The sequence below is a fragment of the Mercenaria mercenaria genome, chromosome 5, assembly GCF_021730395.1.
Source record: "Mercenaria mercenaria strain notata chromosome 5, MADL_Memer_1, whole genome shotgun sequence".
Taxonomy (NCBI): domain Eukaryota; kingdom Metazoa; phylum Mollusca; class Bivalvia; order Venerida; family Veneridae; genus Mercenaria; species Mercenaria mercenaria.
Window position 1 is genome coordinate 65,416,173 of NC_069365.1, and position 26,591 is coordinate 65,442,763.

General features: G+C 33.7%; 1 protein-coding gene across 1 annotated transcript; it reads left to right on the plus strand.

The window, feature by feature from the left end:
• Positions 1–1,039: 1,039 nt before the first annotated feature.
• LOC123557446 (heat shock 70 kDa protein 12A-like) lies at positions 1,040–8,589 on the plus strand. Its single transcript, XM_045348902.2, has 6 exons — positions 1,040–1,196; positions 1,915–2,096; positions 2,819–3,176; positions 3,700–3,918; positions 4,220–4,373; positions 4,985–8,589. The coding sequence occupies exons 2-6, from the start codon at positions 1,924–1,926 to the stop codon at positions 6,031–6,033; spliced, it is 1,953 nt and encodes a 650-aa protein (XP_045204837.2). The 5' UTR covers positions 1,040–1,196; positions 1,915–1,923; the 3' UTR covers positions 6,034–8,589.
• The last annotated feature ends 18,002 nt before the right edge of the window (positions 8,590–26,591 follow it).

Below are 26,591 nucleotides of genomic sequence, written 5' to 3' on the forward strand. Positions count from 1 at the left end.
GATTAGTAAAATTGGATTGAAATTATTTAGTTCCTGCAGGTTATATTGTATATCCAAACTTCACTTTAACTTTCCATACTTCTTTTTTGTTTACGGAAGTTTAAGACACTTTAGGTAGCTATCCTGTACTTGCTTTAATTTCCACACAATTTTTAGTTTTGCGTTATGTCAATGTCTAGTTATAATCTATCATCCCACATGACATTAATTTCATTTCATTCAGCCCTACTATTCAGTTAAAGTTGACAGCATGCATCTATATATATTTACAAAATTTAAACTCATCATACTTGTAAAACTAGATAACAAAAATGATACGATACACATTAAATATAACGTCCTTTCAACACAGGTGTGATATTTCTAGTTTCCCTTTGGGACGCTCCTTACTCCTTAAGTTGTAGTTATATTTTTGTATAAATAAATCCAGCAAAATTATGAATCGAGACGTAAATCTGTTTTTTTCGAGCCCGTCTATTATTGTATCTGATTTTATGCTTCGTCACAAACGTGTTTCGAACATTTTCCGATAATTATAGTTTAAAAGTTTTGCTAGTTTACCTTTAAGACAACTTAAGCGAATATTTATTATCAAAAATCAAACACTCTAAAGTGTTCAACTTATTCACATAAAGCCTTTGTGTGTCCCTAACTGTGATATATATATTGATCTTCGTTTTTATGCCATTTATGCCAATAATTAGGCGATCAACAATCTAGACAAGCTAGAGTAAATGAAATGATAAAGAGGTAAGACCCCCTCAAGGGACGTAAGCGAGATAGTTTAAGTACCTGTCTAACCTAATTATAGGTTTTACAGGTAGACGCAACGTTAACACCAAGTAATGACAGGTAAGTAGTCCTTAAATGGTGTTGTCGGATTTATCTCCCGTGCTTAATATGTTGCATGAAAGAAACACCGATCAAATGAATTCAATGTTTCATGAAAATATGAAATGCGCAAAAAAGTAGTCACCAAAAAAAAAATAGTCCCAAAGTGACATATTACTGCGACATTCCACAAAAAATTATTACTTCCTCTTTCGTTTTTAAACTATTCAGGCACGAACGTGCTGTTGTTATCTGTTTGAGGTTAGATATCCCATAACTCAATTATTATTTTTAAGACACTTTTTCTCTCTTTTATAAATGTGAGTTTGGAAGAAAGCAGTTCTGAGCTCTGACACTGGAGTCATGTAAGTAGATTTGTTTTTAATTTGCGAACGTAAATTATTTCAGTACCAGATTTCCTGAAAATAGCAACAACCACAGGAAATATAACTCTTGCAAACTCCTGATTCACAATTTCCAAAAAATGTGACCCCCCAAAAATTTAAACTTTTGAAAACACTTTAAACCTAGGTTATTGTGTTGCATATAAGGTATTCTAAATACTGTATGATTTTTAAGAGGGGGAAGTATGGACAAAAAGAAATTAAACACTGTTTTCAAAAGTGAAAGTACCATGTATTTGAATGGGGCTAAAATATTTCATCTTCATTTTTATACTGAATGGCTGCATAAACACTCTAAAGAAATTAGGGAAATCTTCCTTCGTAATATATTAATAAGTCATATAAAATAAATTAATTACATATATGACAAAGATATGCAATTAGCAGAGGTCACTTTTGCTACAAAAACTGAAAAAGTTATGTGTCAAAATCTAGGACATGACTTTTAACACCAAATAAAACTTCATCAGTAAATTTTATGTTTAAAAACACCATTGATTTGTCGTTCACACACATACAAGATATTTTCATCTTGTAATCAAAACCAACAAAATATTGGTGGTTGTTGCTGCTGAAAATGGATGCATTATATAAATATTTGTTAAAAATATGCTTACAGCAAATCATATAACTTGCATGCAGAACAATTCTATACAAAGTACGTTGTCTACATTTACAGAGATCAAAAATGGATAGAAGGTCTGCTCCGGCCCGAAGGGACACACATCAAATAAGGCGATATGGATATGGCAGCTCGGATGAGGACGAAGGAGCGTCGGGCTTTACGAGATGGCCACCGCTGGACGATCTAAGTGATGGTCGTCGGATGGATTTAGACATTGAAAGACCTTATACACGAAGGTTGGATTAATGTGCCAATGTCTGAATAGATGTTGTAGATTATTACATAATGTATGATAAATTATAATTTAAGAAATTATCCACATTTAACTTTTTTATATTTGAGCCGTGCCATGAGAAAACCAACATAGTGGGTTTGCGACCAGCATGGATCCAGACCAGCCTGCGCAGTTCGCTTTTAAAGCCTATTGCAATTAAAGAAACTGTAAGCGAACAGCATAGATCCTGACCAGACTGCGCAGATGTGCAGGCTGGTCTGGATCCTTGTTAGTCGCAAACCCACTATCTCGGTTTTCTTATGGCACGGCTCATTTCTATTTTCTTGCGCATTTTAGCTAAACGACACAGCAAAAGCAATGATTTTGAAGCTAAAATTCATATAAATAACTCCTGACCAATGACATATTTTCTATTTACCCGTGATCAGCCTTTTTAAGACAATACAACAGTGTTGCTTATCATAATCTAAAGAAAAAGCGAAAGAAAGCCTAAAACAAGTACAAACATATTTTTTCTACCTCAAGCCGAGTTGCTCTTACCTTGAGGCAAACTTGGCAATATTTACCATTAAATAATATCCAACAGCAGGTAAAATAAAGAACAATAAACATAACACATGATATGGTAAGAACATGCTATTTATAAAACGTCAGAGTGACTCTGCAACATAAATAGATATGGCAAAAAAGTTATTTTGTCTCACAATACATTTTTGCTTAAAGGACAACAAAATCAAAATCAGAACCAAGAAAGACTGCTGTTAAAGCCTCTGTGACAACTTCAAACAATAAAATTGTCGTAGCAGCTATTGACTTTGGAACGACCTACTCAGGTTATGCGTTCTCATTCAAACATGAGTACAATACCGACCCGCTTAAAATGCACGCCAATGAGTGGAAGAATGTGACACAAGGAAATATGAATGCTAAAACCCCGACATGCTTGCTACTGGAACCAAACAGGAAACTGCACTCATTTGGAAACGAGGCTAAAACAAAATATACCTCATTGTGCGAGGAAAAACAACACAAGGATTGGTATTTCTTCTGGGAGTTTAAGATGACCCTTCATCACGAGAAGGTAGACACCAGAATTTGCCTCTAACGTTCTTTTCGAAACGTATAATATCGTTTCTGTTGATATCAGGGATTCATGTTTAATAGTGCTATATGCGTCAGTTACGCTTAATAAAATGACAAAATTAAAAGAACAGATGCACTCTAGATAGGGAAAGAAAGTGGCGATGTCTTAGTATAAATAGTTGGTTTACAAATGAGAAATGTGAATAACAATGTAATGCTATCAATGATGTTTATTTTTCATGTGTAGTAATTTGCGATTCTTTCCATGTTATATTATCGGTTATAATGTAGCATTAAAGCATAATACACTTTGATTATGTTGTATGCAAATGTACCATCTTTAAACAGGTATTTCTATATGGCCATTATAAAAAATGAAATTTTGAAATGACATTTTAGATGTTCTGAAAAACATGTAAATAATCATTGTACAAATATTTCAGTTAAATGATTTATAGGCACCAGCAGCGATTTCTAATATTATAGATCAAATATTACCAAACTGATTTTTTAAATCATAGGAAATAAAATCAAACTATCAGCTGACAGAAGAAAACGGGAAGAAACTAGATGCGCTGACAGTGTTCAGTCTTTCTATCAAAGCCTTAAAGGACCATCTGATCAATGTGCTACAGAATGGATTCCAGGGAGTTCGTGACAGTGACGTCATGTGGGTCATCACCGTACCTGCTATATGGAATGACTCGGCTAAAAAGTTTATGCGTCTGGCTGCAGAACAGGTAAGTACATGTAACCGAATCGTCATATTTCACTGGCGAAAATATAAACACTTTATACTCAGTCAACGTAATGCTAGATTGTGCAAATTACTTTTTACAGTAATTAGGAAATACCGAGAGCTTTACATAAAATGATTGTATTAAAATTTAAAAAAAATATAGAGAAAAAAGTTAAGTCTAAGATATTATATTTCAAGTTGCGCTTTTCTATTGTTGGATTTTTTTAAAAAAATGTGACTAAGACCAAAGAAGCCACAAATTTTAATCGATTTCTCACTATGTATTTTTGATATTTGATAAGGCTGGTATAGAGAAGGATAGCATTGAGATAGCACTGGAACCCGAGGCTGCTTCGATATTCTGCAGACTGCTCCCTATAACACGTGATCCACAGACCGTAACTGGCATGACCAAGTTTCCTTCTGGAACACGTTATATGATTCTTGACTGTGGAGGTATGCTCTGATCATTCATGAAACTTACTGCTAGTATTCCAGTTCTACAAGTAATTTTATATGAATAAAGTATATATGAGCCGCACCACGGGAAAACCAACATATTGCGTTTGCAACTGGCATGGATCCAGACCAGCCTGCGCATCTGCGCAGTCTGGTCAGGATCCATGTTATTCGCTAACGGTTTCTCAAATTGTAATAGGCTTTGAAAGCGAACAGCATGGATCCTGACCAGACTGCGCGGATCTTTTGTTGGTTTTCTCATGGTGTGGCTCATATGTATATGGTAATGTCGAATTACAATTTCAGCCATTGTTTGCTTGGTTTCTGTCCTCTTTTACATCATTTTACCTTTTGGCCACAATCCCATTCCATCTGCATATGTATAATCAGTAGATGGAATCAATTTAATAAACTGTAATATACGTATAACATAAAATGTTATCTGTCTATGATTAAAGTCAAGAAATTATCAGAGTATCCTAAGATATAGATCCTTGTCAAAAGTCTCAGAATAAATACATGTTTTTTGAATGTTTCACAATATCTCGAGTAAAATTATTATTTCTCTTTAGCCTATAATGTCACAATTTTATTCAAAATACCCTTAGGTGGCACTGTAGATGTAACGGTTCATGAAGTACTAGAAGACAACAATTTAAAAGAACTTCACAAAGCAACTGGAGGTAACTGGGGAGGCACGGTTGTAAACAAAGCCTTTCTGAACTTTCTATCAACTCTTGTTGGACCAGACGTCTTTAACGATTTCTCCAAAAATCACAAGTCTGAATATCTGGAAATGCTTGACGAACTAGAGAACAAGAAGAGAATGACGGCGGCAGATTCGACGGAAAAGGTAACTATAAGGATACCAGTCGGGCTTCAGGAAATACTCCAGCTTGCTTCAAACAACCCTCTTACCATGGGAAAACACAAGGACAAACTTGGTATATACGGGGACAAGCTAAGAATGGATGCAAGCTTATTCAGATCATTCTTTAATCAGGCGGTCAGGGACATCATTGCACACACACATGATGTCATGGAATCTTTACCAAGACCAGTTAAAACCATACTAATGGTCGGGGGATTTTCCGAGTCGCCTGTTTTGCAAGATGCTGTCAAAAAAGCGTTCAAACATAGAGTTGAGGTTATTGTCCCAGTTGAAGCCAGCTTATGCATTATGAAAGGCGCTGTACTTTATGGTCATCAACCATCAAAAATCACAGAAAGAAAATGCCGATATACGTACGGCGTGGCGATGACAGTCCCGTTTGTGAGGGGACAGTATCCTAACAACAGAAAAGTCGAAAGCGATGGAGAAGAATGGTGCGATAAAGTTTTCGACAAGCACGTAGTAATCGGCCAAACTGTGAGGGCAGGAGAAGCCCAAGCAACAAGGACATATTATCCAATGTCGGCATCGGACACATTTCTTCCTGTAATCTTGTACAGGTCCACCGATACTGATCCGAAGTTTGTAGACGATAGAAACTGTGAATGTGTGGGGTTTTATCGTGTCAAAAGAGTCCCAGGTAGAGGTAGGACGAAGAAAAAGGACTCGGTCAAAGTAAGATTGGTGTTCGGAAGTTCTGATATAAAAGTGGAAACTATTAAAACAGACGGGAGCGTACAAAGTGCTGATTTCGAATTAGGTTAAAATGAATGCAGTGAACGGTTAAGTAACTAGGAGTTTAGAAGATGTTCTAACTTCAGTTTTACAATGAGAATATTTCAAGGAGATCGTTAATACTGACTGATAACTTATTGGTGACTTTGAGAGTCTTTTATTGTGTAAAGAGTACATATATAAAAATGAGCTGATGGTAAAAAAAGAGACTGGTGCATTATCTTTAATGTGTTTTGTTCGGCGTTTCCATATATTACATTTTAATTCCTTTATAGAGCCACTGTGGTTTGAATTTCCAAATATTTATTTCTACATTATATAGCTTTATTAGTTAAACTTTAAATATTTTATGATTTTTATCTAAAATATGTATGGGCGGACACAGTTCAGTTTTTAAAGTAACATTACCATGTTTTCTGTAGCAAAAGGCAGTAACAATAATGTACTGAAATTTATAAAAAATATGGTAAGGAAGTGCATACTACATTCATTACTGAAAAGCAACAAGTGTCTCTCCTTAGATATATTTAAGAACTGACAATAAAAGTAAATTTCTATAAATATACATTGGAAATTATGCTGTATCATTTTATTTATTTATTGGCTTACTTCTGTCTCAGAAAAGCTGTAAATACCCTTAAATCTGAGAATAGTTATACTATTTTCCTTTAAAACATCACCGAGAAGTGTACCTCAGTAGCAGACACTTTTTACACATTTTTACAGATGTTTTGTGGAATATCAGGCATTAGGTACATAACATTTTTTTAATTTTAAAATTGTTTAATTTCTAATTGTTGTTTGTATGGGTATTTCCAAGCAAGTAATTGAAAATGTCAGGGTGCAAAAATTAGTAGATGTTTATACGGACGTTCTAACGAAACGGTATTTATGTGACACCCCCATTGTTCTCTCTATTGTTCTATCAGTCACATAAAAAGAAAAAGGTCACATAAACAGAACGGAATGAATGACATCAGAGAGAAAGTACCGTTATGAAGTCACTTAACCATCATTTCGCGGGCACAGACAACCCATTGTCGTGGAATGTTCAAATTGAAACAATTTGCACTAAACTTGACTCAAAAATAGCATTGTTTAGTACCGTACTATTTGACAGATGAAATGAAAAAGTTATTCTATAATGCCTATATAATGTCAGTATTTGATTATTGTTGTACTGTATGGTGCCAAGGAAATAAGAGTTCTTTAAAGAAAATAATGAAAATTCAAGGAAGAGCTGCAAGAATAATTTTGAATGAAACGTTGCAAACAAGAACAAAAGACATGCTGAAAGATTGGGTGGATGTCATTTAATGAAAGATGTAACTTCCACACGGGCTGTCTTATTTTCAAAGCTTGCAATAATTTAGCACCTCTAGATATTTTTGATATTTTAACCTTTTCCAGCAATGAAACATGCTGCTCATAATGACATAGTTATAACTTAACATCGTACAAATTATGGTAAAACAAACTTCTGAAATTCAATACCAAATAAAACTAGCTCCACATGTACTCTTAACATCTTTTAAAAAGAAATATAAAAAAGTATATCGTGCAATTATAAAATGTTACCCAAATCAACTGAAATCATTATACTCTTGTGTTAGTTCTTGTATCAAATTAAATGGATATACTTCAAAATGGTTTGATGTTAATATAGGTTTAAGACAAAGGTTTATCTTGTCCCCTGTTCTTTTTATTTGCTTTATAAATGATCTAGCAGTAAAAATCAATGCTGTAGGGCTAGGAATAGGACAAGATGATGGTAAAATCTTGTCAACTTTATTGTATGCAAATTACGTTGTCCTCTTAGCAAAGAATGAACAAGATTTACAGAGAATGTTAGATATTTTATGTGATTGGTGTGACGGAAATCATATGCTTATCAGTTCCAAGAAAAGCAATATTGTACATTTTAGAAAAGTAAGTCTGCACTAAGGACATTGTTTCAGTTTAAGTGTGGATCAAACAATCTAGCAGTTACTGATAATTATGTTTATCTTGGTTTAGCTTTGAATGAATTTATTTTAACTGCTAAATCTATTGCTAAAGCAGCGGGCAGAGCCCTTGGATTACTTATTGCAAAATTTAAGAGTCTGGAAGGGTGCCATTTAATTGTATGGTTCTATGGTATGGCCAGTCATTGGGTATGGGGCAGCTATTTAGGGTACAAGGACTTTTTCTTGCATAGAAGCAATTCAGAATCGAGCCATGAGGTTTATCTTGGTACAGGCCGATATACACCAAGTGCTGCAGTCGCTAGTGACATGGGTTGGGAACCAATATTTGTTAAGGAATTTAAATGTGTAGCAGGCACTTGGTGTAGATTGGCGTTTATGAGTAATTTAAAAATAAATAGTTTAGTTAATAAATACTGTGTTAAGCTTGCTGGTAGAGCATGTGAAAATTGGCAATATAGAATAAAGGAACTTTTTGAAAAATACAACTGTGGTGATTTTTTAACATAAATGGTGTATTGCATGAAAAGCTTTTGATCGATAAATTAACCACCTCATACTTAACTGAGCATCTTCATGGATTGAGACACTACATACCTTTAACAGTAATATGGTAGTGGAGGAAATAAATTGAGACTTACAGAATTTTTCAAGTTTAATATTGAAACTGAAACATATGTTAGATAATGTTGCCTTTATAAACACAGAACAGCCTTCGCGAAGTTTAGATGTGTGTCGCCCTATGGACTTGAAATTGGCAGATACGAGAGATTACCTTTAAATCAAAGAATATGCCCAATATACAGAAATGGTATTGAAGATGAAAAACATATGTTATTATCTGTCAGGAGCATGAGCATATAAGAGAAGATTTATTTACCAAGGCAGTGTCTATAGTTGAACAATTTGTCAATTTATCTGATGAAGGTAAAATGTCATTTATTTTTTCTAATCCAGAAATTGTGAAGTGTGCTGCAAAATCCTGTTTCTATATTCTTAAAAGTAGGAAGATCTATTTTTACTCCTAAGAATTGCTTTTTATTTCCTTTTAGTACATAGGTTATTTTATCTTTGTTGATAATGGATAGATATTTTCTTTAGTATTAGCAGTTTTACACATTCTAAGAAGTTATTGCCAATCAGTTCATCGATCTTTAAAGACCATTTTTTTAAGTGCGCGATAGTGCCGGTGTAGCGTGATTATCACACGGTCGTGACCAGGTCCACGGTTTATATATGTTTTTCAAAACCTGCCCAAATGCTTATTCTTTGTCCAATATTTGCAAAATTTTGCACATTAAATTCTCAAAGATAGCTTTTGTAACTTACATATTTTAATTTTGATTTTTTTAATTCCTAAAATTTTAAAAATATATGATTTGAATATGCCCAATTTGACGTATTTTACCGGCTTTTATGGTGCTTCGGGAAAAAAAACTTGCAGAACACAGTTACTTATCTTTTTCACGAATCAGATTGTCTAAAAATTTGCTAGAGGTGTTAATCTTGTGAAATTGGGACTGTTTGTTTGTGAATAAGCTACTCAAAATAATAGATTTACACGCTCTGAAAATGACCTTTTTGTCTAAAACTCTACGAAAAAACATGGCCGCGGTGTGCAAATAATGAGTTGCTTATTTAAAAAACTGTCCTATTATTTTCAGTAAAACTTCTTGTTAATTTAAGACTCTAATAACTTGCTTGACATACCCATAGGCAATATCTGTTATCGGTGTAATTACACCTTTGGAGAAAAGCGTGATTCGCACGTTTTAATTTCATAATTCGCCGCCTGAAGAGACAAGATGGCGGAGCTTTGCGAATCGGAAGTAAGTAGATCTGCACTTGAAATAAAATGTTGTAGATTCTAGATCTTTGATTGACAGTCACTTGTTTATCTTATTTATCTGTTTCCACATATAATATGGATGTAGTAGATTCTACAACCAGTTTAAATAATCCCCTAGTGTGCGGATGCTCTTAAGACTTCTTGAAGTTCTTCAGCCAAAGCTTGGCCAGAGTGACATAATTTTACTTTAACTTTAATCTAGGTCTACAAAGCAGCTGTAATTGTGATTTATTAGCTGTTTTCAACTACTGAAATTCGAAAAAGTGACCCGTAATTAGATGTTCAGTTGGAATGTAATTTCCAATAAAATTAAAAACGGGATCCATTCATATGGAACAGAGGAGATACTGAGATTTTTTTATATGATATACTTTTATGGGCAATGTCCCCACTTGTGTTAAACACTCGAAAGCCCAAAATATTGGAAGCAGTTTCAGATAAATTTTCATCGCTGCCAATTATACCTTACCCCCAGAAATTTTGCGAGTATATACCATTTACAACTGGGCCTACTGAGGCAATCGTGATAAAGTGCCTTCCCCAGGGTCACACCGCAAGGGGAGTTCCCAGGAATCGAACCTGGGGCCCTTCACCTATGTAGGACAGCATAATAGCCCTATCAACCAATGCGTCCGCACGAGTTCCTCATTGGTTTATGTTAAATTATGTAGTATGTAAGTTTTGGGCCCTCAGCTCAATCCAGGGTCATGGGTTTCGAGCCCCAGTGGGGTCAGGACTTCTCATATGACATAATACTGGTTATTCCAAGAAGCAGACGAGATGTGGTTCCAGTAAGCTTAACTCTGTACATTTAAAGCAAAATACTTTTTTTTTCATTACCAACATCTTACTCTCACAATATTTCACACTTTTGATGGAACCCTCTTCACAAAAATATATTTGAAAAAAAGTACAAATATTTAATGTAGAACACTACAATTTCAAAACCCTTTAGTTTTCTAAAGTCATAGGTTTTTCTAAGATCTTTATCCCTTCAACTGTGAAGACAGAATATGTTTTTTTTTTTAAGGGGGGTAGGTTACCTTTATATTTGTATGTGCGCATGCCCAAACCCGGAAGCTAACGTGACGATTTACGAAGACGTTTCGACAAACTAAAGTGTTTGTATATTCATTCTTCTGAAAACAAAATCATAGACCTGTCTTCGATCTGACGCTTTATGGTTTGATAATGCAGAAATAATGAAAAAAATTTTTGCCGCAGAAAAACGCTTCAAAACAATGTTGCCTTAAAATGACGTCATGGACGTCATGGACGTCATGACGTTACGTGTCAGTTACCGCGCAAATTAATAGCTTTTATCTTGAAGTAGGTAATTCTGTGCATTTTCTTCACTCAAAGTATTTTCAAAAAAACCATTATTTGCTGAAATTTTTTTTATGAGTCTTTTGCTCTGAATAATAATAAATATTTTGCTTCTTTTATGTAGTTGTATTGAAATGTTATGCGGAATGTAAGAAAAGGATGATGGTAACCAATGTTATTTGGAAAAACAGTTGGGTGAGAGGTTACTTGTTACGGCCTTTTTCAAATAAAAAATCTGCAGTTTGATTTGTTATACCTATTTTTCAGGTTTCCCGTTGAAATTTTGTTACTTATATACTAAACTAAGATCTAAAATTGTTCAAATTTCAGTAGAAATTGTTGTTTCTTAAAGGGAATTGATGTTACCATGGAAACGAAGCCGTGACCTATGTATCTAAATGTAAAATTCAAAAGCGTTGACACTAGTCTATTTAAGAAACACGCTTCGGCTTTTTATTTCATTTCAACAAATCCATGAGAATAATAGTAGCATGCTGAACGATTTTTCCATGAAAAATGCCAGACGAGGGGTACTGCTGTAAGTATTCTAAGCTTGGGAAAATTTGTTTGAATAAATGCAGATAACACGAAAATATAACTTACGTTAGAAATAATATGTTTTTAAAGCTACATCAACTAGAAAGATAATCTTATTCAATATTATTTTATAAAATTACGACAAAAAAGCAAGATATAAGCCATTTTAAACATCTTGTTGCCATGGTTATTTTAAAACTTTAAAAAAAAAAAAAAGGGTACCATGTATAGTGCTTGGTATTTTGCTAATAATATTACCCAGATATTACATGTTGGTCATTAACAGAATGGTACTGAAAGCCGTCGAAAACCCCTATTTTTATACATAGTTGTTTAAAAATTAGAGAAAATGCGTTACCATGGAAACACGGCCCCGTGACATATACATTTTAACTTATTTTAGAAAGCAAACGTGCAATACTAGTAAACTTATAGATTATGCTGACTTTACGGATACAATGAAACTAAATACACTGAAAGTGAAAATATCCGTATTTCCTTCTTCTTTCAATATGAAATACCTTTGGAGGATCATGTTCTTTCAAACCTGGATAAAAATTGAACTCGAAGGGAAACAGAGACAAACGAAACTGAGATTTTAGCAGTTAAAACTTATATTACACGAAATACAAAAAATGCTGCAGTTCAACAATTTGAATTTACCCTTGTAAAAAGGGGTTAACCTACCTCTTAACGATCACTTTCTCAGACATTTGATGAATGTCTATACAACCAAAAATGTCCCCTTTGCAACTTTTTAGTTGTTAAGTGTCAGATTTCTTTTATTTCTTTAAAAATAAATTAGATTATATTTTATTTGTGCCGTGCCATGAGAAAAAAAACCAACATATTTGGTTGCGCCCAGCATGGATCCAGCCCAGCTAGCGCATCGCACAGTCTGGTCAGGTTTCCTGCTGTTCGTAACAGTTTCTCTAATTCCAATAGGTTTTTAAAAGCGGACAGCATGGTTCTTTATCAGACGGGGCGGGGAAAAGCGCAGGTGGTCTGGATCCATGCTGGTCACAAACCCACTATGTTGGTTTTCTCATGCCGGCTCTTTTCCTTGAAAGGGAGTTACAGTTGATAAAAAAGCAGTTTTTTTTAATTGACTTTTAAGGACTGTTCAACATTCACAAAGCCAAAAGTGATGTCCCTGTGCACCTTTTTGACATTCATTTAATTTACCATTTTTATAAGAAACTCTGGACAATTAAGAATTCATTGTTTGCATTTTTCAGAAGAAAACCAGTTTTCAAGTTAAGAAGTGGAAACATCAATTTTTTTACCCACATTATGAAAGGGTTCAAAAGTGTATACTGTGTAGTTGAAAAAAAAATTACTTACTTGAACCATATCTATGAATATATATTTTGCTGCAGTTTGTCCCTGTGCATCTTCTTAGTAACATAATAAAATATGTATGAATTTTACTGTCAATTTTACCAGCATGGCATTTTGTCATTTTCTACTCTCAGTAGGCAATGCATGTAGAATAAATGATTTCAATGTGTTGGTTATGTTTAAAGTCACTTATTTTCAGTTAAAGGAACACATGCTGTTGAATAAGCATTGGTTTCTTGTGAAAAAAAAATATGAACAGTAAACTAATAATGAATGAATATTATATGATTTTCAGTATGTGTCCCCTGTCCCATCTGCAATTATAACTCAATTTGAGTGAAAATTCTAGAAATTAAGATTACTGGACATTCTTGAAATTTGGCATGTTTTAAACATTCAAAATTGAGGAAATTTTTATAGGTTTATAATAATTTGTTAATTTATTTTCATTAAGCAAAAAATTTTCTAGGCAAGTTTTATTTTCATGTCAGATTTGTGCAGAAAGGCTGTTTTTAAAAAAACCAATCTCCACAAACATTTGATTGAATAAGTTTCAAACCATACCTTTTACCCCTGTTACTTATCATTATGTTGAAAATATAACTGTTAATATATTTCCTTATCATAAACACTGCCAAACATTTATCAACCCATCATACTGCAATTGAAATTCACTGAACTTTCAAATTAAAGGCTGAACTATTTTCTGATAGGTTTTTCCAAAGAAGTATACATTGTATCCACTGTTACAGTAAAAAATTAATTAAAGACACTGATTCTGGGGTGCCTGGTATGTGGGCTATGGGGATGATAAGGTCTGGTATTGGAGGAAAGGGCCAATACACAAGTCTGGCCCATTGATAGACTTGCTTCTGTTTATCTAATAAGCTACTGTATAGCTTACTGTGCAGTAAAAAAATTTGGCAGGTGATATTCTCACCTTATAGCAAATCAGTTCTCACCTTTATAAGAATTTTAGAAAGCTTGATGAATTAGGGCTAAAATACACAAAGTGATAGGATAAAACAGTGTTTTTATCTATTTTTGTTTTACATCTCATCATTGCGGGTTTTTTTTTATCAAAAATGTAAAAAATGCTTTCGGGCACTTAGCTTTTAGAAATAATAAATTATGTGTAATTTGAACAATGATATATCTTTATTGCTGGATTTTATTATACATAAAGAACGTTATTTATACAACACTAGGGGAATTTTTCCCATTTTTAATTATAAAATCCTTCTGTCCATATCCCTTTTTATCTTTTAAAAAAATGAAAACTGAACGCTTCTTTAATTCTAATAAATCAGCAATTATCTTTTTTTTCTGGTTTTATTTGCTTACTTTTGATAAAAAGATCATAATCATTGAATAAACAAACTTGTAATTTCTCTAAATAATTATTTTATTGTTAAGGAGTGTCAGAGAATTGCTTTCCTATAAGAGTTATAATTTAACTGGCCAGGACATTACTCAACATGACTGAGCAATCAATATTAGTATATTTCAGTTAAAAAATTTTTTGTGTCATTCTGAAAGAAAAAGAAAAAAAAACAGCAGTGCAAAACACAGGAAAAAACCCAATTTATTGTAGCAATAAAATTATGATTCTCTGACAAAAATTTAGGCTACATGTCAAGTCTACAGGGTTTTATGGACCCTAATCAGACTGGACCAGACAGGATCTTGTATATTGGGGATTAAAAAGTCTGGTATTTGAGGGTGGGGGGAGGGGTCATTATATAGGAGATTTTCTTTGTCTTTTAAATTTAACAATTCATTAAACCCAGAGGAAAAATCTCATTACAGCAGTTTTGTACATAATATAATGTAAAATATATATTGAAAAATCTGTAAATTTTTCCGCCTCTAGTGTACCAAACCCACATTGATCAGGGGCAAGTGATTTGAAGCCAGGAGACCTTAACTACTTGGCCACACTCACAGTCCCCCCTCACACCAAAATGAAGGTGAAAAGATTGAACTATACCATGTACTATATTTCTTAATAACATTTTGTGCATCATTTTTCCCTTTTAAGATAACAAAATATGTGTAAGTAACTTTAAGTCTATGGTTATCTTCAAACAGGTTCAAATCTCTTAAAACACTAAATAAAACTTTTTTATTGCAGTTTAAGTCTTTTCACTTTAGACTTCTGAAGCAAGTGTAATTATATTTAATTCGTAACTGAAATGTTATTGAATTGTGATTGCCAAATTGGAAAATATGATGAACATGATGAATTTTCTTTCTATTTTGTCTCTTGGAACCCTCATTTTATTATTTCTGCACATGTGCATGTATAAGAAATTATACTAAATTAAAAAAATAGATTTATAAAATAAAAACATTTTAGAAGATATGCAAAACTCCTTGCAAAACTATTTGGTGGTAATATTGAAATAAAAGCAGAATGGTCTGTTTAATAGGGCAAATTCCCTCTCTTCTTACTTATTCAAATTCCCTGTCTTCTTTCTATTCTGTATACAGTCAAATTTCACGGGTATTTTTTTTTCAAATATTATTAAAAATGTTCTTACATTAAATGCATTTAAGCTCATCGGGATCATGAACCATGGGTGCCAGAGGGCATGGTCACTTTTCCTGATATGTATATATATATGAAACTGTTCCAGTTTTAAAATTTAATTTAACACAAATGGGCCTTTTGTGACATTCTATAAAGACTACAAATTATTTTTATGTTATAAACATGGGTGTCAGGGTAATTGTCACTTTTTCCATATTTGTAATATTGGAAATTTTAAAAAATGTTCTGGTCAAAAACAGCGGGGCCCAAATTTTAAGAAAAATTTACATTAACTGTCTACCATTTTTGGGTTCAGCTTATTCCTTTTCATTCAGAAATCATGGGGGGGTGTCATAACCTAATATTCACCTAAGTATTACATTTTCTACATTAACATTTTTTTCAGAAGGCTCTCATGTTATTACTGATACATTTTTTTAAATGAAGCATGTGTTCCAGATCATTTTACCTTGGAGTTTTAATGTATTATAGTTACTACAAAATTAATGCTAACTAAAAAAATTTTCATCATTTATACATGTGTTATCTACGGTGAAACTTTATATAACTAAGAAAATGCCATTGATCTTTCCATTATTCTATTGGTTAAATTAATATTAACTAGAAAATAGTATATTCCAAGTGGTGACATTTTTTTTCATAAAATAAAATTGTTGTCTGCATTTCAGATATTTTCTCATAGCTGATCCTCCACTGTAACAAACCAAATTTATAAACCCACATATAATGCTATTTCAGTTTGGGGTACTTGAAAGTCAATGGTTGATCATGATGACCACTTTTATTTAATGGGAAAAAACCAAATATTGCAGCTGGACAGGTTGTCACCACAGTTCAATGATTTAGGTAAGGATGGGCATTCTTACAGACTATATATGACACGGTGATTGGTTCTTTATAAAGTATTTGTAATTTATACTATAAGTTACAAATCTCATAGACTAGCCACTAGACGTTAATTAAAAATTTGTCCAAAAAATTCACCTTTGCCCATTTTTTCTTACTTTGATGTAATAGTGGTCAGATGCCAGTTAATTTAGTGATTTCATAGACTAGCCACAAGACTGATAATTAAGAATTTGTCCAAAAAATTCAACCTTTGTCATTTTTCTTACTTTGATGTAATAGATCAGATGCCAGTCTAATTTAGTGATTCATTGACTAGCCACTAACTGAAAATAAAAATTTTGTCCAAAAAATTCAACCTTTGTCATTTTCTTACTTTGATGTAATAGTGTCAGATGCCAGTCTAATTTAGTGTTTTATAGACTAGCCACAAGACTGATCATTAAGAATTTGTCCAAAAAATTCAACCTTTTGCTTTTTTCTTACTTTGAGTTAATAGTATCAGATGCCAGTCTAATTTAGTGATTTCATAGACTAGCCACTATGATAATTAAGAATTTGTCCAAAAAATTCACCTTTGTCATTTTTCTTACTTTGATGTAATAGTGTCAGTTTGCAGTCTAATTTAGTGCTTTCATAGACTAGCCACAAGACTGATAATTAAGAATTTGTCCAAAAAATTCACCTTTGTCATTTTTCTACTTTGATGTATAGTTTTTCAGATGCCGTCTAATTTAGTGCTTTCTTAGACTAGCCACAAGACTGATAATTAAGATTTTGTCCAAAAATTAAAAACCTTTGTCATTTTTCTCAAAACCAGAAGCCCTAGAGCTAGTTTATTACATTTTAGTATTGCCGGGACCCTACTAAAGTTGTTTAAATTATGCCCCCGGAGGTCAAAAATTGACCTGACCCAGGGGTCATTGATTTTACATAGGAAAATCTTCAAAAAATTTCTAAAAAAAAACCCAGAAGGCCTAGAGCCTATATATTCACTTGAAGCATTGCCTAGTGGACCTCTACAAAATTGTTCAAATAATGCCCCTGGGGTCAAAATTGACTCCGCCCCAGGGGTGATTTGATTTACATAGGGAAATCTTAAAAAAATTTTATATAAAATAACCATGTAGCTTTGCCTAGTAGACTTTACAAAATTTATTCAAATCATGACCCCCCCCCATGGGGTTACTTGATTGTACATAAAAAAATCTTCAAAATTTTCTAAAAATAAACCAGAAGGCCTGAGCTTAGATATTTGACATGTAGCATTGCCTAGTGACCTCTACAAAAGTTTAAAATCTTTTTTTTTTAAAGTAACTTTAAGAAATTTCAACTATATTTCTCATAATTCTTTTGATTGCTTTTTATTATGATCTTTTGACCTTGAAGACTTGTCCTTAAGTGCAGTGATAACAGGTGAGCGATATAGGGCCATCATGGCCCCTTTTTGTTTTCTGGGGTATTTTTGCTACATTAAAAGTTGAATGTCAGTGTGACCTTCATATAAAGTAGCATATTATGAAGCAAAAAGCAGACTTGTTAAAAAGAATGATTTAAAAGGGAAAAATGTTTTGGATAAAACCGAATTTAGCTTTTTCTATATGCAATATTTTGTCTTTTGATACTGAAATTTAAGTGACATCATTATAAAATATTTTTCTATCTATTTTAGGTCAACATCAGCTTTGAAGTTGCTTTCTTGGCACATCATGCTGTCCAGTGGAGTTCATACCATATGCCAGGCCTTTTACATGGTTTCAAAGAGATGAATTTATTATTCAATTTGTGAAATTTGATTTAGCGAGGACTTTCATTTTATGATGATTATATTCAGCAGATTATCTTCAAGTGTTGCACTTTATAGAATCACAGTTTCTGGGAGGTTTTCAGTTTAAAGTTAGATTAATTGAAAAAAATAGGGGAGCTATTCGTACTCACCATGGTTTTGGGACATTGGCATTACACCAGGTTTAAGTTTTCTTAACCGTCCATATTTTAAAAAGGGGCCTTTTGACAGTTTTAAAACCTTAAAACAGTAATGTATCATCATTATCCCAAGTTTTAGGCAAGAGTACAAACTCCATCAGGATTGACTGAACTATGGCCCTTTGAAACTTTTGTCACTTGTTTATAAAAATTTAGTCTCTCTATATAGGCAAGAGTTCATAACACTATAGAGTTTTTTGGGGATGAATTAGTCCCTTTTGGATTTTGAAATGGTTCGTTTTTGTACAAAGCCCACATTTTGACAAAACATTTTGACATATAGCTTTGAATCCTTCAACACTAAGTTTACCATTACAATAATATAACTTAAAGTATTTGTTCAACATCATCAATCATCACCCACTTTCATATTACACAAGATGCATAACTCTTGCACTAAAATTTAATGAATTGTGCCCGTTTGCTTAAAATTGTATTTTGGGTAAGTGTTTGATACACTTATCTTTATCTCTCATATTACTTAATATTTTTAAAACAGACTTAGTTATTATTGCAATATCTTCACCCGCGTTGGGGTCTTTTAAACACAACAGTGACAGCTCCATGTTCTAAAGATGTGCCCAGGCCCTATCCAACACCGAAATAGTCGAGCATGCTAACTGAGACAATCGGGTAGATGACAATTCAGGTAGATACTAGGACAGATTTTATGTCAAATCCCCTCCCTTTATTTCAAATTGAAATGGGTACATCGTGTAACAATGAAGATACTGTTATGCCATCAGATTGATTTGGACAGTCATGAATACATATTGACTGAATTTATGACAAAAGTACCCCCCTTTTTATTTTTTATGAAAATGATATATTTAGCAGTTTAATGAAATTGGTTTGAAAGGTTTTTTATGTCTTCCAGGGTTTAAGATATAGTCATGTTAGATAACTCTTGCTTGAATGTTTTATAGATATAAATACTTCTCTTATATATTATTGTGAAACTTGTACTGTGTATTTCTACATGCATGTACCAATACATGATTACTTCCTGATTTTATAAAATGGATTTATCTCAGTAAGCATATATAATAGGACTCATTTGAAATTTCATTATTTTTCATTAGTTGGACAGAGACAATTATTGTAGATTTTTTGACTGATTTTAGCAAAGTTACATTCCTTCGTTTCTTGTTAAAATAGGTGTATCTCAGAAACCCAATGAGATACTGATTTGAAGTGTCATTTATGCAATGAGATGGACTCGGACAATCAGGGGAGATAACTTTTGACTGAATTTATGACAAATAACCTCCCTTTATTTTATGTAAATAAATATATATCTCAGCAGCATCTAATGAGTTTGGGCTTTAAATGTTAATGTAAGTCTTCCAGGGTAAGAAATAGTCATGCCAGTACAAAAATGCAGCTTTTGCGCTGGGGACCCTCAAAAAAGATATGAAGATTGGCCCTAAATAGTATGTGACCCACAGGTCAAAGGGAACTGTTACAATGAATTTTTTATCCTGATGATATTTTATGTGTAGCACTCTCGTCTAAAGTATTTTTGATTTTTTTATGGAAAACAGCAGGTTGGACAGAATTGGGGATGAAAAGTACTTTTGGGTTAGAACTTAAAATATGAACATAAAGGTGAATTAGTAAATTTATAATTCTCCCCACAGGATGTGGGGGGTTAGGGGCTTTGATTTGTATAAATTCTGTACATAGGTCTATAACCTTTAATTGCTGAGAATTTCTTCCCTTAAATGATGGATAAATCTTTAATATTGAAATAAATTTGCATTCTGTGCTTCTTTTGGGATTATTAGGAAAAACACGTTATTATACATTGTAACAGTTGGTGTTTAGATCCTATAATTTGTTGATTTATTTAAAAATAAACATAAAATAAATGTTGAAGTTTCATAAAAGATCGTTTCTTTTGATTTTCCATTTAACTCCCATTTCCCCTTTAAACCCATCCAGTTTGTTAAAAAACTTCTTGAAAAATATTTTTAAGGAGTGTTAGAGTTTCATACCTGATAACTATAAAATTAATGAGCCGCGTCATGAGAAAATCAGCATAGGGGTTTGCGACCAGCATGGGTCCCGGGCCAGACTGCGCATCCCGCAATTTTGTCAGGATCCATGCTGGTTGCTAACAGTTTCTCCAATTCCAATAGGCTTTTAAAAGCGTACAGGGAGAAGGGCCCTGAACCAGAATGTGCATGCTGTTCCGGATCCATGCTGGTCGGAACCCACTATGTTGGGTTTTCTCATGGCACGGCTCATATTTTTTGATTGACCTACTTAGATAAATATTATGTTAGACTTCATTTACCCGAGGGGTAATATATCGGACGTCATGCTGTAATCTGATGTCATAATTGATGTCATAATGGGCTCTTACCAGTCCATGCGTCAACCGTTGTTTATCGCAGAATATATAGATCTTTATTTCCTTGTTTATTAGTAATCAAGGCGTTAGTCCGGGTGGTTTTAAAAACTGCAGCATCAGAACGATGAACCTTGGTAAATTAGAAAATTAATCAAAAGAAGGCCTCGATTGTTTTCATTCTGACATGCACATTGACATTTTTATGCCCCCCTTCGGAGAAGGATGGGTATATCGTTTTGCAGAGTTTGTCAGCCGGTTTGGGATGCAATCGGTTTCCGGATGATAACTCAAAAACTCTTGAGCCTAGGATCATTAAGTTGATAGAGAGATTGGTCAATAAGTCCAATTTAAATAAAATTATATAGAAATAATGAAACTATTCTAAAGAGAAAGACAGTAATTTTTATGAAAAAAAAATCCCCTTTTTTCAAGGTATGTGGGTTGATGCACACCTCCGATTGATGCGCGCCCGAATACCCAAAATATTTATACCCGTTTGATGCAGAAAATCATTCCTGAAAATTTTAATATCATATTGTTATATATGTCTAAAAGCTAAGACCGTGTGCGATTATCACAGTATACCCGAAACCGTGTGATTCTCACGCCGTTTTTTTGTAGAACCGTTGTCCAAATGGCTGTTCGGTGTCCGTCCGTATTCTTTGTCCTGACCATAAGTTTGTCATTGATTGATTGTGGGGTTTTAAAATAACTTATCACAATTGGTTCACCAATCATTAGACGGCGTGTCGCGTTTCAAACACCCCGGGCAACATCTTACGGTCAAGGTCACACTGAGTTTAAAAGGGCAATCGGCTATTATTGACTTTGTCGGACAATAACTTCGTCATTGAATGTGGGATTATAAAATGACCCGGCACAATGTCACCATCGGGAGATGGTGTGTCACATGCAACACCGGCGTCAATATCTTAATGGTCAAGGTCACACTTGGAGTTTAATGGTCAAATATTGCTGTTAAATTTACCTTGTCCGGGCAATAACTTTGTAAATTTAATGTGGGGGTTTTAAAATTTAAATTTTTTCACAATTCTTCTCACCATGAGACGGCGTATCGCGCGCAAACACCTATGTAATATCTCAAAGGTTAAGGTCACACTTGGAGATTAAAGGTCAAATGTGGCTTTAATTGACCTTGTCCCGGGCAATAACTTTGTCATTGAATGTGGGATTATAAAATAACCTGACACAATTTTTTTATTTGGCAAAAAATGTTTGTCTCAGTGAGACAGAGTTTTGTGGCAACTCCGAGTCCTTTTGTCAGCCGGCGGGGAGACATGTTGCCCTTGGGCATTCGTTTTTAAAGTATATATGTCTAATACTAAGACCGCCCGTGCGATTATCACGTCTATACCCGAAACCGCGTGATTCTCACGCCGTTTTTTCAAAGAGTGGGTTTGATGCACACAACCGATTTGATACACGCCTGAATACCCAATTATTTATACCCGTTTTTTGCAGAATCATTCCTGAAATAATTTTATTTACCATATTGGTACATATGTCTAAAACAAAGACAATCCGTGCGATTTCACCCGGGTATACCGAAACGTGTGATTCTCACGCCACCACGTAGTTATCGCAAGATACGGAAACCTTAAGACAAATTTTAATATGAATTACTTTATTACTTTTCCCATTTTTTTTTCAAAATATGTTGCTTTGATGCTCAAATATAGAGTTGTACACACATGAATATTAAATAAATAAAAAAGTACGCCGCAAAAAATGCCTAGTACCCCCCCAGGCACTGGATTATTTTATAAGTTTTTCAGCTCGTGGTTAAGCATTTCAGTCCAATTTAGAAAAATATATTGAATAAAACTAAAACTATTTTAAAAGGAAGGCAAAATTTTTCATAAAAAATCCCTTTTTTTTCAAAATATGTGGGTTTGATGTCAACCTCCGAATTGATACGCGCCTGAATACCCAATTATTTTATATCCGTTGATGCAGAAATCATTCCCGAATAATTTTGTTTTCATTTTGGTAAATATGTGTAAAACTAAAAACCGCCCGTGCGATTATCACGGCTATACCGAAAAACCCTGTGATTCTCACGCCGCCGAGTAATATCACAATATACGGAAACCTTTTAAGACAAATTTTAATATGAAATGCTTTTTTAATTTTCCATTTTTTAACAATGTTGCTTTGGTGCTCACACCCGAGTTTCTTCACACTGAATATTAAAAAAAAATTTCGCCATTAAATGCTGGAATCATTCTTGAAAAAAATTAATACATCGTACTGTATTTTTATACCTGTCTTAACCAGGAAGGTCAATACGATCAGTTTTCCAACTTAGACTAACAACGTCCATTTAAATTAACGGCCACACGCCCAACCGCAAAAATGCTAAGTAACCGCCTCTGTCTTGTTTCTTTTAAATGAATCAACTGTTGTTAAACATTTGATTTTAATGCACTGCACGGAAAAATCACTTCGAAGTTAATTCCACAGGATGCTCTGTTCACCGCAGATAATTGCTCATACAGAATAATTATTTTCTTTAAATAGAAATAAATATATTTTCATCAAAAAGTTATTACATTTTAGTGTGCACCCTTGCGATGGGCCCCAAGCCACGCACCGGAAAATAAAATTTTAAAAAAAGATGCAGAAGCATTCGGAATCATTTTTGCATTATTAGGTATATCATATATACGCCGCCCGCATAGACATTTATCGTAGTATACTCCTCACTATCCGCCCCTGGATTTTTTAAAGTTCGATCAGTTACTAGAGCCCTGGATTATTAAAAATTGTATCAGTTCATAATATTCGGTTTAAAAAAAAATGTACGGACAAGTTTAACATTTAACACTACTCTTAAAAGGTCTGAATCATTTTGTTTATAAAAAAAAAAACAAAAAAAAAACTTTCCTTTTTCTTAAAACTATGTTGCTTTTATGCACACACCGAGTTGCTACGCACCTGAATATTAAATATCATTTTTGATAATCTTGTACGTGGTTTTTGTGTATATGTCTAAAACTAACAACACCCGTATATTTAAAATACGTTGTACGTCATATTTCTCTATCAAAAAGGCGTCAGTTATAATCCGCCCCTGCATAGTTTCTATAAAGCTCATCATTAAACATTTCGTTATATTGCAGTACACAACATATTTTTAATTGATTTCGAAGATAGGTAATTTCTTTCAAAAAGGAGAGCATGCAATGCTATACTTAAGTTTCCACGCACAAAAAAAGTCCGCTTATACAGAATATAATGTTTCCCTTAAATAAAAATTTTACCAAAATATTATTTATTTTAGTATACACGCACGTGTTTTCCCCATCATTGTCCGCCCCGGATTCCTAAATTCATATCAGTCCAATTCAGATAAAATATTGAAAAATATTCTAAAAAAGAAAGATTGATTATATTATGAAAAAAAAAACCATTTTTTTTAAAGTATGTGGCTTGATGCAAAACCCCAAATTGATACGCGCCTGAACACCCAATATTTTATACCCATTGATGCAGAAATCATTCCTGAATAATTTTATGTATCTATTGATATATATATCTAAAGCTAAGACCGCCCGTGCGATTATCACGGGGTATACCGGAACCGTGCGATTCTCACGCCGCCGCGTAATTATCACACGCGTGGTAATATTACCACGCGTGTGATATTCACGCGACACCGGTTTTCCTCATTCAGCTTTTATGGTATCAACTGGACATTTTATATGTTTTCTAATACAACGATTAGCAATGACTCCTTAGTTTTATCATGTAAACAGTACTTGAATATTGTGAAAAAGGGAAGATAAATCTACTGGGCATATAAACAGCTAAGCCTATTTAGGCTGTTGAGTTGTCTTTCTTTAGTGTATTGTTGTATATTTGTGTATGTATGCATATTACTTTTTTATGTGCGTGTATGTATGTATGTGTCTATGTATGTGAGCCGCGTCAAGCATTTTCATGTCTTATGGTAATTTTTTACCTTTTTTAGATTTTTACAGTTTCAAACTGCCCATTTCATTAGCTTTTAAAAAAATGTATCATCACAGGGTACAAAAATGTTAAAAAATAATATAATTTTGGCAGTTTAAGAATGCCTAGTGACGTTTCGTGGAAGTACATGACGTCGTTTAAACGTTAAACGTCTAGATTACGTTCTTACGCGTATGTATATCTTTATTCAATTAAAGTCCATACAACATCATTTTGTCAAACTAAAACTATTTTAAACCTTTTGACTTTATTTAATTTGATGATCTAAATGCCTCATTCATAACGGGCATAAAATAATACATGTTTACTTAATTGTCATTTTAACGGTCATTTATAAAACTAAAACTAACAGTCCGAACACTTTACGACTCTTCTGGAGCAGGGCAAAAAAACATCCTGAAATGGTCGTCTGACTAGAGGACGCACGGCCGGTACAGGTAACGCACACGTTCAGCAGAAAGGCCGGGAAAGGGAAATATCTGAGACGGGGCGTCATCTCTGGCCATCTCCAACAGGTGCGTTTTGCAATATACGAAGCGCACCTCGTTTTCGTCAAAAAGCTGACTGCCCCATGTACACAACCCCCGGCTCCCCAGAACTAAAACGGAAGAAGTGATATTTTTCGACATTTGGCACTTTTTTAAATCTATCACCAATGAAAGTTTTCCATGCCCTCCAAACCCATCCACTTCCTCCGTCATAGGTAACAGGCTGGTTACTATGGGAACTGTTTGCTAACGACTTCAGCTATATGTTGTAATGTGGGCACAAACCTTCCTTCGGTACAGTGTCTTAATGTTCAAATCCTGCATCGATCAAACACCTTAAAGAAAAAATAAATGCATTTTGCAACAACATAAGGGAAACAACCAGCTTTGGTGTTCAAGACCGACATTGAAGGTATTATATTAACTGAATTTCAGGGGAAATTTATTCGTGACGTTAACGTTAATCGTGTCATTTATTGTTTTATTCAAATATGTCTAGTCACGGCTCACTGCTTAGCATCGTTCTGATTATTGAATAATAACCACTGGCTAACACCCTTACGCATTTGAACCTTGACCCGTTATACCCGATATAAATAACCCGAATGCTTTGATTATTTCATTAATTAATCAAAAATATTTTTAAAAAGGGTCAGCATGCTAATTACTATGATTTAAACAGTTCCACATACCATCACTAAATTCGCCGACATCCGTTTCGATACTGTTTACAACTCTGTCTTTAATCTAAAACTTAAAGCTTACCTTGTGTGTCCAGGAAGCTGATCATGTACGTGATTTTCTGGTGACGCTGCGTCATAATTCTCCAAGACAGGTAACCCAGGACGTAACGGTTCTTGTTTTGACCTGTAAAAAGGATAGCCATAAGCGATTAAATACATGTTTTGAATTAACTAGTTAAACATATTTCATTCTCTGTTTGTTACTATTGAAAAATCGAAACAGAGACACTACGCTAATAACCTATAATTATAGCACTACTTGCGAATATAGGGAAAAAAAAAAGGCTTTCAACAAGCTTTTTCAATAAAAATTGTTATTGAATAAAAACAGGACAAAAAAGGAACCACATACCAAAGCAGTTGTCTGCATGCAAGCTACACTCATTTCACCCAAACTGTAGTTGGCAAATGCATGGTCTAAAATAGATATTACAGCGTCGGGCCATGTACCAATGGCCATCACGTCCTGAAATATTATCAAAACATAAATCAAGCCCACCCTTTAAAGGCTATTTTTGGAATAAGTACACGCAATAGAATCCCACAGACTTAAATTGTAACGCCAAGACTCGTAACAACGTAACTCTCATACATAGCTGACA

What these genes read in the sequence shown, in the direction of transcription:
- LOC123557446 (XM_045348902.2), top strand. Translation starts at nt 1,924, where the DNA reads ATGGATAGAAGGTCTGCTCCGGCCCGAAGGGACACACATCAAATAAGG. An exon ending in GAAAGACCTTATACACGAAG is followed by an intron (nt 2,097 to 2,818) that starts GTTGGATTAATG and finishes TTTTGCTTAAAG; the next exon opens with GACAACAAAATCAAAATCAG. An exon ending in TGCGTCTGGCTGCAGAACAG is followed by an intron (nt 3,919 to 4,219) that starts GTAAGTACATGT and finishes ATATTTGATAAG; the next exon opens with GCTGGTATAGAGAAGGATAG.